The sequence below is a fragment of the Perna viridis genome, chromosome 2 (assembly GCF_037379345.1).
Source record: "Perna viridis isolate PV_CMFRI_1.1 ecotype Kerala chromosome 2, ASM3737934v1, whole genome shotgun sequence".
NCBI classification, from domain to species: Eukaryota; Metazoa; Mollusca; class Bivalvia; order Mytilida; family Mytilidae; genus Perna; species Perna viridis.
The window spans coordinates 25,455,900-25,473,757 of record NC_142446.1 but is presented as its reverse complement, the minus strand read 5'-3'; the positions used below and the strand labels follow the sequence as shown (position 1 = coordinate 25,473,757).

Genomic DNA, 17,858 nt, shown 5'->3' with positions numbered 1-17,858 from the left:
TGGTGAGAAAGGTACAAAAATCATAAAAGATGCTACCTGTTTTGGTTTTCAACAATTAAAATTTTAGAGCCAAATTACAGTCAATTAGTAACCAAGGGAACCAGGATTCTAGTGGAAATCAAAAGTATATAGTCCAGGGCCAAAGACCAGACATCGAAAAAAAGAACATAAAATCACCAAAATAATATGTACAAAGTAACAAAAGTAAATGAGCAACTCGGACTCCAATGAAAGTGGGAACAAGACCAGATGCACCTGTAGGGTAAGTGTCCTCTGCTTTTCTAGAAACACTTGCCAAGTTGCTCATTAAAGTCAACTCCGGGGTAGACAATAGAGGAAAGAAAACTTATGACATTTTGAACAAATCAGTTTTTATGGTGCAAATGGATTCACCATAAAGATCCACAAGTTTGTGATGAAGTCCATAAAACTTTGTAGCTTGAATTCAAAGGGACCATTGAAATATATTTATGTTATCAGGAGTTCAAGAAATTGAAGTTGTATGTTTTTGGTTTTTTTTTTTTCATTTGAAATTGCTTACTTTCTACGAAGTTGAACAGTTCTTGGATTCGGTAGGTTTGTTGTTGATTTGTGGACATCAAAAAAGCAGTTTTTGCTTTCCAAGTTCAGTGTCTTGCCACCAATAATTTTTTCATCTAATTTTCTTCAATCAGCACTATGTTAGATTAAAACTACATAATTAGTGATGACTTAAATATTAACTGTAATTAACTTAAATTGCACTTTGATTGATTAATGGGTTTCAGTTTTTCATACCTTTTATTACTGAAGCTGACAAAATGGCTGGCAAGTTTGAGTAAGTGAGAGATATTCTCTAAGATTTATATCTGCACAAACCGAAACTAGTCAGTTCAAGTGTTCAAGAAATCGAAGTTCGAGAAGTCCCAGATTATTTGTATTGATTATACAGGAGAACAGTTTAGAATTTTGACTTACGTTGGAGAAATCTCGGGTGTTTTGAGCCAGTGAAGTTCGACTGTAATATGGTTTTTCAGTTGATGTTGTTTATATGGATCATCCAAACCTGATTTGTCACATGGTTTCATGGTTATTTTTTTTTCTGAATGATCAACAGAAGGTTTATTATATAAAAAATAATAAATGCGTATTTTCAGAGTTTAATTGCCAAGGAGAATACCAGATTACTAGAGAATGCTGATAAATACTTGTCTTACAGCATGGACAGTTTTTCTGTTCAGCAGGTGAGATCAATAAGAAATGATTGTTCATTTTTATCCCAATCTACAACCTTTTTAGCTCACCTGGTCCAAAAGGCCATGTGAGCTTTTGTAATCTCTTGGTGTGCATCATCATCATTGTCTGTCATCCGTTGTTAACATTTCTTTAAAAATCTTCTCCTCTGAAATCCATCAGTTGATTATTACCTAACTTAGTCATCATCATCCTTAGGGTATTCATATAGGTCAAACTTAAAACATGGTTGCCATTGCTATTTTTAGACCACAAGGGACAAGATAACAATTTTACATACATCTTTAAAACTATAAATGTGACCTCCCTTCTTCAGCTTGAAGGGCTTTACTAAAGTCTGTATTGGGTCAAAGTTGTCAGGCTTTTCCTTTAAAAGGCAAAATATGATGTTTTTTGTTTTGTTTTGTTTTGTTTTGTTTTTTTTTTTTTCACCCAATCCTTAAGTCTCACTAACCACTTCTAACATTTCCATTACTTTACATGTTAAAAAAGTAATTTTCAAAGTCTCACTGTGAATTCCCAGGACAAATGACATCTTAAATTTGCATACTGTTGCGAAGCTTGGAAAATTAGGCTTCCAAAATCATAATGCTAATGGTACGATGATAGTAGAAATTCTTCACAAAATTTACTTGAATAAATAATACTGAAAATCCACAATTTTTACCTGTTCTGCTAACTGACAGCATGGAGGCAAATTACTCACACATGTAAACAGTATTCATACACTTTTGTAGTTAATTACATATATGATTTTAAAGTACACATTCTCAGCTTCATTTTGACTACTTTTAATTATGATATACACAAATAATACACTTACAATGCATATGTCTAGGTTCAGTGTGTTTTTGTGTACTACATGGGGGGGTGGCCATTTGACGCGGAAGTTGTTAGTGAGACCTAAAAGACTCCTTGTTGGAGTTATTGTCCTTGACAGGTCAAAATTGAAGCTTTTATTTTTGATATTTTCACCCAATATCTTGAACACTTTAATAGATAGGAAAAAACTTTTAATTCATGAAGTGACCTTTATGATAAAGCCAATAAAATTCTCCATTAGGTCGTAACTGTTGCAAGACTCCTTGTTAGAGTAATTGCATTTGAAAAGCGAAAAAATAATGTTTTTTTGTTTTGTTTTGTTTTGTTTTTTTTTCAATTTTCAGTCAATACCTTGAAAACTTTAATAGATAGGAAAAAACTTTGAATTGATGAAATGATCCTGATGATAAAAGTGGACATTGTGACAAAATTGTCACAGGAGACCTTGCTCGAGTTATTGCATTTGAAAAGCGAAAAATGACATTTTTTTTGCAATTTTCAGCTAATAATTTGAAATTTATAATAGAAAAAATTTTCAATTGATTAAATAATCCTGATGATAAAGCTTATAAAAGTTTTCATTTGGTCAAAATTGTTGAAAGACTCATGGTTAGAGTTATTGCATTTTAAAAGTTAAAAAATGACGTTTTTTGTTTCTTTTCTATTTTCAGCCAAGATCTTGAATACTATAATAGATAGAAAAAGAACTTTCAATTGATGAAATAATCCTTTTGATAGGGCCTACAAAAAGTTTTGGTTCAAAATTGTTGAAAGACTTACTTCCCTTGAAAGTTGAAAACTTGAATTGATGAAATGAGATCTATCTTTAATGCAAATTTCAGAAAAATCTGTTTCATGGAGTGGTGTCGCCTGAAAATGCACTTTTGATGATTTTTCCTATTATTCAGAAAACCAAAGAATTTGTATATTTAATTCACTACTATTTTGATTATAAATACATAATGATATAAAGAGTTCAATATCGCAATACTTTCAATACTGAACAAGTGAGAGATTGAGGCTCTTGTGAGCCTTTTGATCAAAATTGATGGGTCCTGCCTTTATTTTACCTTCTTTTACCATTTAAATATATTATAGCTAGTTTAAAAAATGACAAAAAAATTTTGGTAAAGTTGATCTATATAATAATACTTTGAACTACCTTGTTTGTGATCACACATTTTTTTTATATATACATATCACTGAACTAAACTGTTAATTTTTCATGCTAGGGATTGTTCCAATTTTGACTAATATTGTTTTGTCCCCTGCGACGCATCCCGAGGGGATATGGAAGTGCCAGGCGTCCGTCCCATCTGGGTTTTCTGCATTTTTTTAAAATGCTTTTACCAAATAAGTTTGTTTTTGGTGTATAGCCTTATTATGAAGAGTTACAGATTAAGTTTGACTTTGGATATGGTTAAATGATTATAACAGAAGTTACAGCCCTTGGAAAAATTTCAGTGAATTTCAAGTTTTCCACTTTTTTTTTGGTAATTCTTTTACTAATTGATTTCATCTTTTGTATGTAGTCTTACTATGAGTAGTTACAAATTAAGTTTGATTCTGGTTGTAGTTGAATGATTTTTACCAAAGTTATGACTAGAAAATTTCAGTGAATTTAAAGTTTCAAATGTATCTTTTTACCAAGGGTGGGGGGACCATTGGAATGCCGTTCTTTAATTTGTAAAAGTTGGGGTTCTTTCTGACTTGAATTTAAAATTTGATATGACTAAAACCATAAAAATGACCAGTTTTGAAAGGTTAAATTTGTTTTCATTTTTCTTTTTTTTTCTTTTCAGATTAAAGACTATGTTTATGCATACATAGTAAATAATGAGGAATTTTCATTAATAGCTGGGACCAAGTATCTCCAAGAATTCACATTATATGCTGTCAAATGTAAAAATATTGGTGGACTAATTAAATTTGCTGTTGAGAAAAACAGGTAGGGCTATAGCCAGTATAGATCAGTCATTTAGGCCTTTTGAATTATTAACAACATGGCACTGTTCTTTTTATTAGATAATCACTGAAAGAACTCAGTTTCTGAACTTCTGAAGAAATCAATCAATATGTGGAAGAAAGGGCAAGATAAGTAAATGGATATGGTATTCTATTACACAGGTGGACTTGTTATATTTTTAATACAACTAATAAATTTAGGAGAAAAATGCAAGTTTGGAAGCAACTGACTGCATCTTACATTTCATTTTGGTTGTAAGTTAACACCCTTGAACTGGGGGTTTCCAAATTGACACATTTTAAGCTACAAAACGTTCTGTGAAGTGTTTTCATAACACCATTTTTTCCTTTATTATCTTTGCCTGAATATTTATTCAACCTTATGATTGGAGTGGGTTTTAATCCCACCACAGGTCACAAGAATAACAATAAGCTTGTTAATTAGCCAAAGAGTAAACTGATTTATCTTGTTTGACACTCACCTGAATTATTTTTTTACCATCTTCATATTCAAAACAGGAGATTGATCTCCTTAGAGGGAGTACAGGAGACAACTTCTTATATGACAGAGAATCAGATGTATGGTTCATGAAAAAAATATATTTATTTCAGAAAAAAGGATGCTGATCAAGTTTTGAAGTTATTTATATCAGAGAATAGGGACTACATGAACAAATTATTGAAGATATCATCATATGATAATAACTCAGAATATGCCCTGTTGAAGGTGGGTATGCACAGAGAGAACAGTGTTTTCAGGATTAGAGGGGGCTGTGTGCCATTTATCACACTCCAGCTGAAAATGTTCCATTAAAATCTGTTTTGTTAAAGAATTGCCCATTGAAATTCTTAAGATCATTCAAAATGGCCCATTCTAAAAACTCTAATCCAAGAATCTGAGAGAATACATTATGATTTTTATAAAGATGTAATGTGGTATACTAATGTCTGTCCATCTGTCTTTTTCATGCCTTAGAAATCAGAAATATTTTGATTTCAGTATACTGTTCACCAATACTTATTTTCACACTCTAGGATATCATTTATATTTCACTGCTATTTATTTTCATAATTTATACTCTATCTTACATGTATTGAACATAGAACATACTTACTAGTGGCAATTAAATTTTGAACAGTTCTATATACTCGTGAAATAGAAAAAAATGAATAGCTTATGAAAATAAGTTTACGATAAGTTTGGTAATTCGTGTAGAGTATATATAAAGTAGAGTAACTTCTTTCCCATGATTTTCTTGTGTTTTCATAGTTACGTGACTTAAAACATTAAAATAAGGGGACAGACATATGTGCTGAACTGAAGCTGATTATTTATGTGAAATGAAAATGGTTTATATGTATGAAAAATGTACATGTATCATACGTGTTAAAATATTAATTAACCAAAGTTACTTTATTTACAGATGTATAAAGGACTTGATATTTTGCATACTAAGTATTAAAAGATCATAGTTTAAAGATTATAATTTTTACTGAATAGTTCTTTTAGTTGTAACAAAAGTGACCTAGATTTTTTAGCCTTCTCTAAAAAAATTGAAGATAAAAAATCAGAAACACCTGTAAACCTAATACAGGCATAATGATATTGGGATGAAGTTTTGTATTTTAATTGAGAAATGAAGGGTTTTTTATATAAAATAGGTACTAATCTGTGCTAATTTTGTTTTAATTTCAGGCTTATATGGAACTGGAGGGTATGGCTGACTTGGTTCAGATGTTAAAATAGTATGTTATTCATATGGGAATATCAAGGTGATTCTCTGACTGGAAATTAAAGGGATTGCTTTGGTTCATGTGAAATATTTGAAGAAAGAATAGTTTCTACCTTATAATGACAAGTTAAATAGATTCCAGTCATACTAGACAATATGCTACAAAATATAGCTAATTTACAAGTATTTACTTTGGTACTGGTAGAATGTGTTCAACAGAAACTTCTGATATACTTTAATTTGTGGATTAGGAAAGAAACACAAGTTAGTAGATTCTTAAATTCATGGTTTTGAGGTTTTCAGTGTACATATCAATGGAAATCTCCTTTTCGATGGGAACCAAATTTCATGGTGTGGTCTGCCACGAAAACCACAAAAATTGGTACCTCATGAACAATAGTACTTTTACAGTATGTTATAAGATTTGAAGCATCATTAGTGCTATTTATTTATGGTTATAAAGAATTAATTTATGAGGTAGTAGTCTTTATTTCAACATTACTCTTTAGAGTGGTTCAGTTTAACAATATTATAACAGAGAGGTGATTTTTTCTAGACATCACATCATATTAAGCCATAAAAAAAAAACTAGATATTTGTCCATTTTAAAAAAAAATTAGGGGTCCAAGGGCTAGGTTGGATTTAGAGAACTATTGATTGACCCAAACAAATAATAGAGTGCAGAATTTGGATAAGCTTAATATAGTGAATTGTTATATTTGACTTTGCCTGTAATTTAATGCCCATACTAAATTAACACTCCTACATTTTTGATTTGATATGAAGGTCTAGGTAAGAAGAGGTTCCAAACTATTTGGGTGTTTAAACTAGGTTTTTTTATCCTTTTATAACATTATTTAAGTTCCCTGCTTTAATGCAGTATTGTGTAGATATGTCTTCAAAGCTCAATGTAAAAGAAGCAACATGTTTCTTTAGCTCTATTGGCATTCTGATTTCCAATCTTCTTCCTGATTTTTTTTTTCTGTCTTACTACCGGTAGTTACTTTTTTAGATGAAAATATCTGCAGGATTGATGTTATAATTGATGATTGTGCTGATTTATAAGTTCTCCAACAAGCCAGAAATCCAATAACATCACATGATTTATAAGTTCTCCAACAAGCCAGAAATCCAATAACATCACATGATTTACAAGTTCTCCAACAAGCCAGAAATCCAATAACATCACATGATTGCACAGGCTCTGCTATCTTCAGATGAGGGAGGTTTTATTCCCATCTGAAATTTAGTTCCAGTAATGTCAATACTCTGTCTCATTGGATGTCGTGCTGTCTTTTTTTGAAAGTTTGGTAATTCATCAATTTTATCCATATCTTCAACGTCTTTTGAATTGTGCCTTACTATTGACTGTTGTCGTCTAACTGACTTAGATTGCAGTGAATTACTTCGTGAGAGAGGTTTTTTTATTGATTTAGCTTCACTTTCTAACATTAAAGTTAATTGAGTATCCAGCTGTTCTATCTTATTTTCTTTTATAGCAGATTCCTCCTCTAATTCTTTTATCTAAAAAACAAAAGTTCTTGGTTTACTTGATAAATAAATGGATTCTCAAATGGTTTAACACATTCTCTATGTATTGAGTGCAGAAGTGACGAAGAAAACTTAAATGTCCTACAGATTTAAGTTTTTAAGTCATTCATTCAGTAGTTTACATTATTTTGATTTTTAATTTTTACAACAGTTATGAGGCAGCATATATCTTTATGCAAAGAATGCTTGTTAAATTATCTGTTGACATTATTTGGTGCTGGAGGTTGTAATAAGAAGTATGACAGTTTTTTGTAATACAATGAGACCTGACAAATCCCTTTATAACTTTGGTTTATTCAGTTTACCCAGGCTCAAAATACATTTAAACTGAGATAGAGGCACTTTAAAAATTGTTTGGTTTAGAAAGGTTTTCAGAATTCGGTGTAGGCAGGTTTTACTGTATTTTTAAAACCAGTACTATTCTACGTACATCTATGATTTTTTTATGGAGACACTGAATTCACAATTTATGGGTTATCAATTTTTGTGCTTCTGATTGTTTGGTCAGACCAAATTTAAATTCAAGAAAATTTCCTTTGAAAACTGACGCTATAATGATAGCGACAGATTAGATAACTACTAAAATTGATACCATACAAAGTATACAGCATAAGCATACAGACCTGTGCTTGTAACTTCTCTATACATATATCTTTAGCTGTACATGTGGACTTTAAAGATGCTAAATCTGTTCTATATTGATCAACCTTCTGTTGAAGAAATGATTGCTTTTCAAGTAGGCTCTTTTTTACCTGTTCCCTGCAGTAGAACATCAACAATCTAGCATTACTTTAAGTAGTGTACAAATTTCACTGAGATACTTCCATTGTAAAATATTCAACAAATAATATGGTCATTGTCAGATTCCTAATTTTGGTTCCCATGTGTATTTAAATTACATGAACAGATTGACATTTTAATAATATTGGAAATATATATACATACAGTTTAACTAGACATTAGTATTGTAATTAAACTTACCAGTTCTGTTTAGCTCTATTTTTTATATCTGCAGAATCTACACCTAATAAATTCAAGTTTTCCTTCTTGCTTTCTAAAGTTAGCTTGAGTTCATCTAATTCCTTGTGAAATATAAAATGTAAATTGGAAGATGTTATGTTTGATCTCTTAAAGTACTATATAGGACTTAAATAATTTTATTACATGAGTGGATGATATAGTGGAATCCACTTGTCTGTCTGCCCACCCACCACACCATTTATCTGAAGAATGGATTGATTTCAAATTTGGTCCTGGCTGTATAAAGATGGGGCATGTGTTGTAAGCCATTTTAGATGCTATCTGATGTCAAATTTCTGTTTAGGGACTTATCCATTTTTCACTGCATGGAACAAACCTAGCATAAAAATACCTGCAACTTCATGTTTAACTGTGATTTTTATGGGACTTTGGGAACTGCTGTAATGTTGTTGAGGTAATAAATTTATCAAATTATGTAATGTGTCATAGCAGGGTGAGGAGTATTCCTGTAAATTGTTATTCTTTCTTAATGAAATTCAGTGAAAAATGGGTCAACAATAATTGTTGAGAAATCTGTCTTCCTTGAAATACCTGGTAATTGAGGCTACAATCTATTACTAGTACCTGTTTAAAATATTTCTGTGCCATATATTTAGATTATCACTTTTCTGTTACAAGAGTGCATGATTGATTGTAGTTTTACATTGACTGAATGTTCTCTGTACTATTTAGTTCATTATGGAAAGAGAAAACAAAATGATTTCTTGGAAATAAGCATACCTCCTCTAATGCCAGAAGATCATTTTGTCTTTTTTGACACATTTCTTGTCTTCTGTCCAGTCCTGATTCTATTTCTTCTATCTATGATACAAATAAGGACAATTTATTGCTAGAATCTTGGTTCCTTTGATTACTCTTTTATTACTTATTATTCATACCTCATGTTGAATTTCATATCTTTATGGGAAATATAGTCATGAATTATTATTCATTTTTGAGGTTTTATCCCTCACAACTTGAATTATATCTCTAACAGAAAGTGAATTAATTTACTCATATTTTTTTTCATTATCATTCTTCATACAATAGTTAGTATTTGTTGGGTTTATTTTGTCGACAAGAAAAATGGCTGTGAGTTTTTCTTTATGAATATATTTACCTCTTTTTCATACTGTTCAAGATCCCCCTTTCTTTCATATAACTTCTCTTCTTTGTCTAATAATACACCCTCTCTATCAAGTTGACTTTGTCTTTTTGCTAAATGTTCCATATCTTCCTGTAAATTATTCAGTTTGTTGTGCCATTCTTTGGTTACATCAGTTTGTTCAGGTAGGACTTCACTGTTGTCAACAATTTTACATTACAAACTCTGGTTGTTTTTGTTGTTTAAAATGTTATTTTTAATTGTGCATTATTACTACAGACAGTGTTTGGTCAATTTGTTCCATGTCCAATTTGTTCCAACCAATTTGTCCCATTTTTTGGCCAATCTGTCACAGTTTTGGACAATTTGTCCTAAGCAATTTAACCTTGAATTTGAATCATTTTATTTTTGAATATATGAAATAATATGATAGATGAAATTATATAAGACACCTTTTTAGCTCACCTGGCCTTTGGCTGGGTGAGCTATTGCCATCACTTGGCATCCAATGTCGTTGTCGTTAACAAATTTTCGTAACTCTTCTCCTCTGACACTACTGGACCAATTGTAACCAAACTTGGTATGAATGTTCCTTGGGGGTATCCTGCATAGAATTGATTTGGGGGTTTTTGATTCATTGAAAAACATGGCATATATATTCAAAACCATTAGTTTTTAGCCTAATTCTGACTCAGGGTAAAAGTGTTCAGCATGATGAGATCTATCTTTGGTCAAATTTTCATTTAAATTTGTTTAGCTATGTTAGAGTTATTGCTCTTTTTTCGACATTTTTTGCTATTTTTTTATTTCTTTCAAAAATCTTCTCTTCTGAAATTAGTGAATCAATCAGAACCAAAATTGGTATGACTGTTCCTCTGAGCATTCTGCATAGAACTGGTGTTGTGATTTTTATCTGTTGAAAAATATGGCTGCTGTTACTAAAAATAGAACATAGGGTTCAGACAGTTTTTTACATTTATCTCCAAAACTGTAAGATTTTAAGAAATTCTGACATAGGGTAAAAGTGTTCTGACAGTACTTGACCAATCAGAACCAAACTTAGTATGAATGTTCCTTAGTGTGTTCTGAATAGATCTGTTGTGGGGATTTTTTATCGATTGAAAAACATGGCCATCATTACTAAAAATAGAAAATGGGGGTCAGACAGAAGTTTTTCGCATATATCGCCAAAATCGATAGGTTTAGCCAAATTCTTTCAATTGTTGAAATGATCCTCATTATAAGGCTTACAAAAGTCTGCATTGGGTTAAAGTTGTCAAATGACTTCTTATTAGAGTTATTGTCCTTGAAAGGTGAAAAATGATGTTTTTTACAATTTTCAGCCAATATCTTGATAATTATGATAGATAAAAAGTAATTTTCAATTGATGAAATGATCTGTAAGATAAGTACTATCAAATTCCTCTGAGTCAAATTGTCAGACAACTCCTTGTTAGAGTTATTACCCTTGAAAGGAAAAAAAATTAAGTTGGTGAGTGATTCAGGCTCCTGGGAGCCTCTTGTTTTGTTTTGTTTTTTGTTTTTATTGCTTGCATGATGATCTCTAATATCAGTCTGGATCACATGAACTGTTTGGTATTTTTTAATAAAGAAACAAATATAAAATAAAACCAAAAAAAAAAAAAAACAGATACATTTTAAATATCTGTTTCTTTTGATAAATACTTTAATATCATTGGTGAAATACATGTATGGGATCACAATATTTTATTTGAAGAAAATTGTATAGAATGTTATTATAGTTGACTCGTTTATGGTACCACGTATATAGACCGTTTTCTATTTATTGTCCTAAACTCATTTGTCAAAATGTTCACACCGTTATATCTGTTAATTGTCACTCCAGCAGGTATTGTGTCATTTACATATATTCTATGTATGGAAATTAAGCCACAACTATAATCTAAGATGGGACAATACACAATAAAGTAAAGGTATTTTTGGCACTTCAGCATTCGTTCTTCCTGTTTTATGAAACAGACTTTTACAGTTCAACCATTTTTCGGAATGTATTCTTGAACGCCTCAAATAAATGAATAAATCCAATCAGTTAAGTCATTTTTAGTATATAAATGAAGATCTGTAATGAAATGTCATATGAACTCTATCGTAACGTCGGAACAAATTGGAATGGGGACAAATTGACCTGTATCCCTACAGACACAATTTGTTACAGTCTGATCCAAACAGAATCAATAGCATTCGTTTTTATTTTTAGCTCAAATTTTGAATGAGTGTGTATGGTATATGATGATTTGATATGGTGATGTAGGATTTGATTATTTCACTTGAGTTGTATACTGCTTGGGATCTGATGCCTGTGGTTCTATCAAGGTGCGTCCTGTGGAACATTTGTCATTTAAATTAAAGGTACTATATAAGAAGATATAGTTACTTACTTGTAAGATTCCCGAATGTTGGAGTCGATTGTCGTATCAGCAGGCTTGTTTGGTTTGTCTGGTTTAAATCTTTCTCTACAGTTCGCCAGCTAAAAAAATAATAATGAATTCTGAATGTAAATCAGGATGACATAGACGCTTGTACAATCTTAGATATTTATCACGTCTTTTTAGCTCACCTGGCCGTTGGCTATGTGAGCTATTGCCATCACTTGGCGTCCTTCGTCGTCGCCTTCGTAAACAATTTCCTCAAACATCTCCTCTGAAACTACTAAATGGATTTGGATGAAACTTAAGATGGTTGTTCCTTAGAGTATCCTGCACAAAATGACCGTTTGGGTTTTTGATCGGTTAAAAAACATGGCCATTGATACTAAAAATAGAACATAGGGGTCAGACAGCAGATTTTTGCATATATCTCCAAAACGGTTAGGTTTAACCAAATTCTGACAGAGTGAAAGTATTCAGCATGATGAGATCTATCTGTGGTCAAATTTGAGTGAAAATCTGTTGACCCATGTTAAAGTTATTGCCCTTTTTTTATGTTTTTTGCTATTTTTGATGTTATTACTTAAAAAATCTTCTCAGAAACTACTATACAGAATTCAATGAAAGTTGACATATTTGTTTTATAGGGTATCCTTAGGGTGCACTATACAATTACATTAAGGCGCACAGTTTCACACACCAAGTTACCCCCGTCAAATTTTGTAAAACTTAAAAGTTGAATTGTGGTGGATATATTATTATACTCTTGTTATTAATCAATGGTTACTATTACTTTTGAATATTTTAAGTCTTTGGTGTAAAATACAAACATATATTATCCCTGTGTATTCGTTACTCGTATAGAGTTATGAACCGATAACAAATCAATCTGTCTACAATCATTATCACCTCTGCTTCACAAGACTGTCTGAACTTGATAACCTCCTGGCCTAGAGTCAGAATTTCTTTCTTAAACATTTCACGACATGCCTCCACTACACGTATTTCCTCGATGACTGTTTTCTGAAAAATATAATGCAGTGTACAAGACTTCTCTACCTCATAGCATTAAGTTTCATTTTTTACAGTACAAACGAATTTTTATAATTTTACATTCATTTCTGGGCCTGAAAGGAAATATGTGGAGAAATCGATCCCAAGTCTACCAAAAGACAAGAGCCTATGAACTGGCTGATTGTATTTACGGACAGTCACGTGTTGTGCCTGAAAAAAAGTTATAATCATTGTAAATTTTGAAGGTGTCTGAATGCTACATATAATTTAGCATTGTTATGCTGAAATTTTCTATTGTCGTGTAAGGTATGCGGTAACTAGATTTTACTGTCTGAAATGCAATATGGAGAGCAAGTACAGTTTTACTTTCGACTTGACATACAAATGTTCGTTGAGAAGGATAGAAAACTAACTCGAAAATATGTCAGCAAAGCTCACGAGGGGATTCCCTCGCTCCGCTCCCCAGAAACCATACAAGAATATAAGGCAAAAGAAGTATTCACCCCCTGCAGCTATTTTACATATTAAGTCCATATTTTGCATCAGGAAACCCCAAAAGTCATACAAATTGGAAAAAAAATAGGAGGTGCTCAATGGCATAATGTGATAAAGAATTTGAGAGTTTCATCTAATTCCATTCAGCGACTTAAGAGAAGACGGTCCCTTATTCAACAAAGTCCGTGTTGTGCTTCAGGAAACACACTGAGTCCTTCAAATGTTAAAAAAAAGAGCAATGCAAGCAGATATAGATTTTTTTTTTAATTCATCAAATTATATTTTGCCGTTTTAGTGGATTTATGTACTAGAAGACACCTCCCATCCCACCACGCCCTCCCGTTCTCTGGTAGAAGAATGACAAAGTTTATATTAGGTCACCCCAAAAGTCGTTTAGATGGAAAAACAAAATAAGTGCGCATGTAATAAAAATTTGTGAAAGTTTCATCAGATTTGCTTACTATAACGGTCGGCGGACGACGTGATTACTACATGTATATGCCTTCCGCTTTCAAAGAAGGGGTATGATAATCACAGTATGACTAAATTAAACTTTTATTTACTATTATATTAAAGATTTGCTTTTCAAGACAGTATAAATTATACAAATATCGACAGTAAAAATGATATCTACTCTTCCGCGACTGCAAAAAAGGTTAACAAAAGTTAAATCTCAGGATCTTTCGTATTCATTCGTTCTTGATATTGATTCACAGTAGTAAAGTAATCTTACCTCCTTCATCCTAAACGAAACTTTCTTCCGTCTTTGTTGTTTCTCGCTTGGTGTCGGTATTGCAGTCCTAAGCTGGCTCATTTTCTTTCTGTCAGGATTCTAAGTAGGCAAACATATATAATAGATGGTGTTGAAAGGGAAAGCCGTCCCCAAAGTTACATAATTTAAGTTGTTAGTAGAGCTGCCAGTCCTAATTGATAATCCGATGCGTCATCCAACCTTACATTGCATCAAAAAAGTTTGATACTCAACTGGCGTTTTACGAGTGCGTGTTCCTCGTATGATTCGGTGAGGAAAATTCGAGTCCGTGAAAACCGATTTGTATTTACTATCTGTAAAGCATAATAACATTTAACTTACCTTCGCCTTTCCAACCACGTATTCATTCATTTTTGTAACGGATTACTATTAAACATCAATTTAAAAGATTTCTGAAGGTAAAACTCATTGTCTTTTTAAGCCGTATTTACTTGTTCAGTTATAAACTTACATAATGAATTTACAGTTTAAATCTGATTAATTTTCTTTGTGTTCTTACTGGATAAACGTCCGCTATCAAGTTAAATGTGCTCACTTTTCCGGAACAGAACATTAGATATCTGGTCCCAAAAATTGACCGAAAATAAATCAGAATGAGGATAAAAAGCCTTAATAATTAAACATCTACTATATTTTCACACCGACAGAGCATTACATGGTATATCAGTATTACCAGGACTATACTTACTAACACACTAGAGACGTATTTATTCATAATATATACATTTATATTACAATAGTGTTCAGTTACTTACTGACTTAACATCTTTCCATTTGGTAACTGCGCTGAATTTGTTTTGACATCTATTTCCCTTGGTATACATATCTTGTATTTTTCTTAAATGTCTTATTATGATTTCTGTTTTTGTTTGAATAAAAAAATTAGTCATAAATCCTCACTAATGTAAAAAAAATATAACGCATCAGAACGTTTGGGTATTTTTTTTATTAGTATTATCACAATTAATACTTCTAATACTTCTGGGGTTCTTTGATGATTTTTGGCGATTTTAGTAGTCAGAATTTATCCAAATGGGATTTTCTGTTATTCCGTAAAAAGTCACTTAAATTCGACTCTGCAAATTATTGCTTAACTAAAACGTCTCGTATTTGGTATCATTCGATATATAATTTAATTTCCTACATAGATAAACCACGAAAAACTGATTTTCAAGAAAGAATTTGCCAATTTCCAAGTCAATTTAGGTGAAAAGTTGTCAACCCTTCCCATGAAAAAATATCTCAACATTGAACTAAAATGTTATAACTTTTGCATATATATTGGGTACTATTTTTTTAATTGTTGATGTATCCAACATATCTTCTCATTTCAGGCGCGTATTTTTAAGTTTCAATGTGACAATAATGAGTTTTTTCATAAAAAGGGGAATTTTTGGAATTTTATATTTTTTCCATTTCACCTGTAATGGACACTTCAGATATCGTACTCCAAACAAGCTTTTGTACATTCAAATACAATTATGTTTATGATTTTTCGGAGGGTTATTTTTTCTTCATTTTACCCCAGAACCCTAAGTGTTACCGCAACTTTCTTGGTACCATTGTAAAGAGTAATCAAGGGAGCCAAGATTCTAGCGGAAATCGAAAGAATGTAATCCATAGACAAAGACCAGACACGGAAAACAGACAAACACAACAAAGGACATAAAGTAACTAAAATGATATGTACAATGTAACAAAAGTAAATGAGCAACTCGGACTCCACTGAAAACGGGGAGTATGGACCAAGTGCAGCGGTAGGGTAAGCGTCCTCCGCTTTTCTAGAAACACCCGCCGAGTGGCTCATAAAAGTCAAGTCCGGAGTAGACGAAAGTGGAAAGGAAAACTATGACACGATGATCAAGTCAGTTTTCATGGTGCATATGGGTACATCGTAACGATCCACGAGTTCATGATGACGACCATAAAACTTCGGTAGTGATGACTTCAATCTTGTAGCAACATAACCCTGTTCAGGAGCCTAATTGTAAGAAGTCTAGAGCGATACAAAAAGTCTACGTAGTTACGGCAAGCTCTGGCATAACGTACGAGTTGTGATATGAAAACTCCATAAAGCTGAGATATCGATGATACCTAAATTTGTTTAGTTTGTTTACACATGTTGTCCCAGGAAGGCTTAGACGCTCAAGTAATTGAGCTGAACAAATCTGTTTTAACCTAGTGGGATACAAATATAGGCTTATACTTAAAAAAGATCTCCGAGAACATTCTCCGGGGACAAATTGATTCGGGAATGGGAGGTGTAAAGGTACCTAAAAAAGTTGATGAGTGGGGATGCACGGTGGACCCTACCAGCCCATGGACTAGTATTTTCAAACAATCTCATGTTGTCCCAAATTTCTAACTCGTTTATTCACTACCATTGAATGGATAAGCAATGATGTGTCGGACTCGGATTAGTCGAAATCTCGGATAACTCGAACTAATTACAAAGTCCCAGCAAAACTCCCCTTACTCAAATACACTTTTAACTCGGATGAATCAGTCCCCTCGATAGGACTTCGAGGTTAATCAACCCTGATTAATCAACCAATTAGTCGGAAAACTGATTGCTTTATTACAAACCATGATCGAAGTGTGTTTTAACAACGATTTGCAGAAACTAATTTGTTGACACTCTGTATGGTTTGATTTGTGTATTTAATTAATTAATAATTGCGCGTGTAGTGAAAAGAAACAAATTTAATATATTACACGTCGGAATTCACATATACAGTGATATCAGATATTTTGATCTTTTGATATTTTTTTAAAAATACGGATGAATTGTAATGGTATCTGACTATTTAATGAAACATCAAGCAGGCGATAGTAAGCGTATTTCAACGACTACACTGGTTTCACTAGTAAATTTGAAATGTTATCGTAATAACGTAGAGCACATGGTTTGACGATACTCCTGATTGTGAGTCAAAGCAGTATGTTATGAACTATGACGTTTTCGATGCAGAAAAAACGAGAGGACCCCAGGAGCCTGAATCGCTCACCTTGTTAATTTTTGCCTTTCAAGGGCAATAACTGTAACAAGAAGTCCGACAATTTAGACGCCATGAAAGCTTTGGTAGAACTTACCACGAGGATCATTTCAGCAATTGAAAGTTTTAAAAATATAGCAAAAAAGTGATGTTTCACCTCTCAAGGGCAATAACCCTTATATGGAGTCTTCTGACAACTTTGATCCCGTGGAGACTTGTAGGCCTTATAATAAGGATATTTCAGCAATTGAAAGATATTGGCCAATCCTTACGGTTTTGGAGATATATGCAAAAATCTGCTGTCTTGCCCCTATGTTCTATTTTGAGTAACAACGGCCATGTTTTTTTAACTGATCAAAAATCCAAACGGCTATTTTGTACAGGATACTCTAAGGAACAGTCATAAGTTTCATGCAAATCGATTCAGTAGTTTCAGAGGAGAAGATGTTTGAAGAAATTATTAACGACGACGACGGACGCCAAGTGATGGCAATAGCTCACATGGACTACGGCCAGGTGAGCTAATAAAGGGGAAATTTCAATAAAGCACTCGGGGCCGTTCAGTATTTCAAACATGATATACAACATACAAAAAATCTTCCGATATGAAACGCAAGGCATTACGAAGTACTGTGTAAAGTGAAGTACATGTACAAGCGCAACTAATGATGTAAATTAAAATACTAATATTTCCGGTTTTTCCTCGCCCTCGGATTACTCGAACCTCGGATAATTCGAACATTT

The 17,858-nt window shown here is 32.4% G+C and overlaps 2 protein-coding genes across 8 annotated transcripts in view; one reads left to right on the top strand and one right to left on the bottom strand.

Moving 5' to 3' along the window:
* The window catches only part of LOC148624228 (kinetochore-associated protein 1-like), a 68,697-nt gene extending 62,468 nt beyond the window's left edge, over positions 1-6,229 (top strand). For 2 of the 3 annotated variants that reach the window (XM_088566799.1, XM_088566798.1), the window contains exons 60-62: positions 1,137-1,223; positions 3,858-4,003; positions 4,633-5,659. In XM_088566799.1, coding sequence (XP_088422925.1) covers positions 1,137-1,223; positions 3,858-4,003; positions 4,633-4,834 — 435 coding nt within the window. In that variant the 3' untranslated portion in view covers positions 4,835-5,659. Of the gene's footprint in view, positions 1-1,136; positions 1,224-3,857; positions 4,004-4,632; positions 5,660-5,716 lie in introns of those variants that run through there. The other variant, XM_088566800.1, reaches the window with a different exon arrangement.
* LOC148624227 (uncharacterized) lies at positions 6,223-17,838 on the bottom strand. Of its 5 annotated transcripts, XR_015919649.1 has the most exons (10): positions 14,874-17,838; positions 14,080-14,178; positions 12,747-12,860; positions 11,850-11,938; positions 9,445-9,625; positions 9,066-9,146; positions 8,286-8,386; positions 7,928-8,063; positions 6,853-7,277; positions 6,223-6,807 (listed from the first exon to the last, which is right to left on the bottom strand). XR_015919649.1 is itself a non-coding variant. In XM_088566803.1 (9 exons), the coding sequence occupies exons 1-9, from the start codon at positions 14,467-14,469 to the stop codon at positions 6,939-6,941; spliced, it is 1,170 nt and encodes a 389-aa protein (XP_088422929.1). In that variant the 5' UTR covers positions 14,470-17,838; the 3' UTR covers positions 6,223-6,938. The 5 variants fall into 5 exon arrangements, 4 of the variants coding, with proteins under 4 accessions (XP_088422929.1, XP_088422930.1, XP_088422928.1 ...); XM_088566803.1 differs by having other exon boundaries at positions 6,223-7,277; positions 14,440-17,838; XM_088566804.1 differs by having other exon boundaries at positions 6,223-7,277; positions 14,570-17,838.
* Between the last annotated feature and the right edge of the window lie 20 nt (positions 17,839-17,858).

Bases quoted from the DNA above. Each gene is read 5' to 3' on its own strand.
- LOC148624227 (XM_088566802.1), bottom strand. From the start codon at position 15,008: ATGACTAATTTTTTTATTCAAACAAAAACAGAAATCATAATAAGACAT. The intron at 9,147-9,444 runs GTAAATATATTC...TTTGTATCATAG, and splicing joins TTGAACAGTATGAAAAAGAG to ATAGAAGAAATAGAATCAGG. The intron at 7,278-7,927 runs GTCTGTATGCTT...TTTGTTTTTTAG, and splicing joins TAGAGAAGTTACAAGCACAG to ATAAAAGAATTAGAGGAGGA.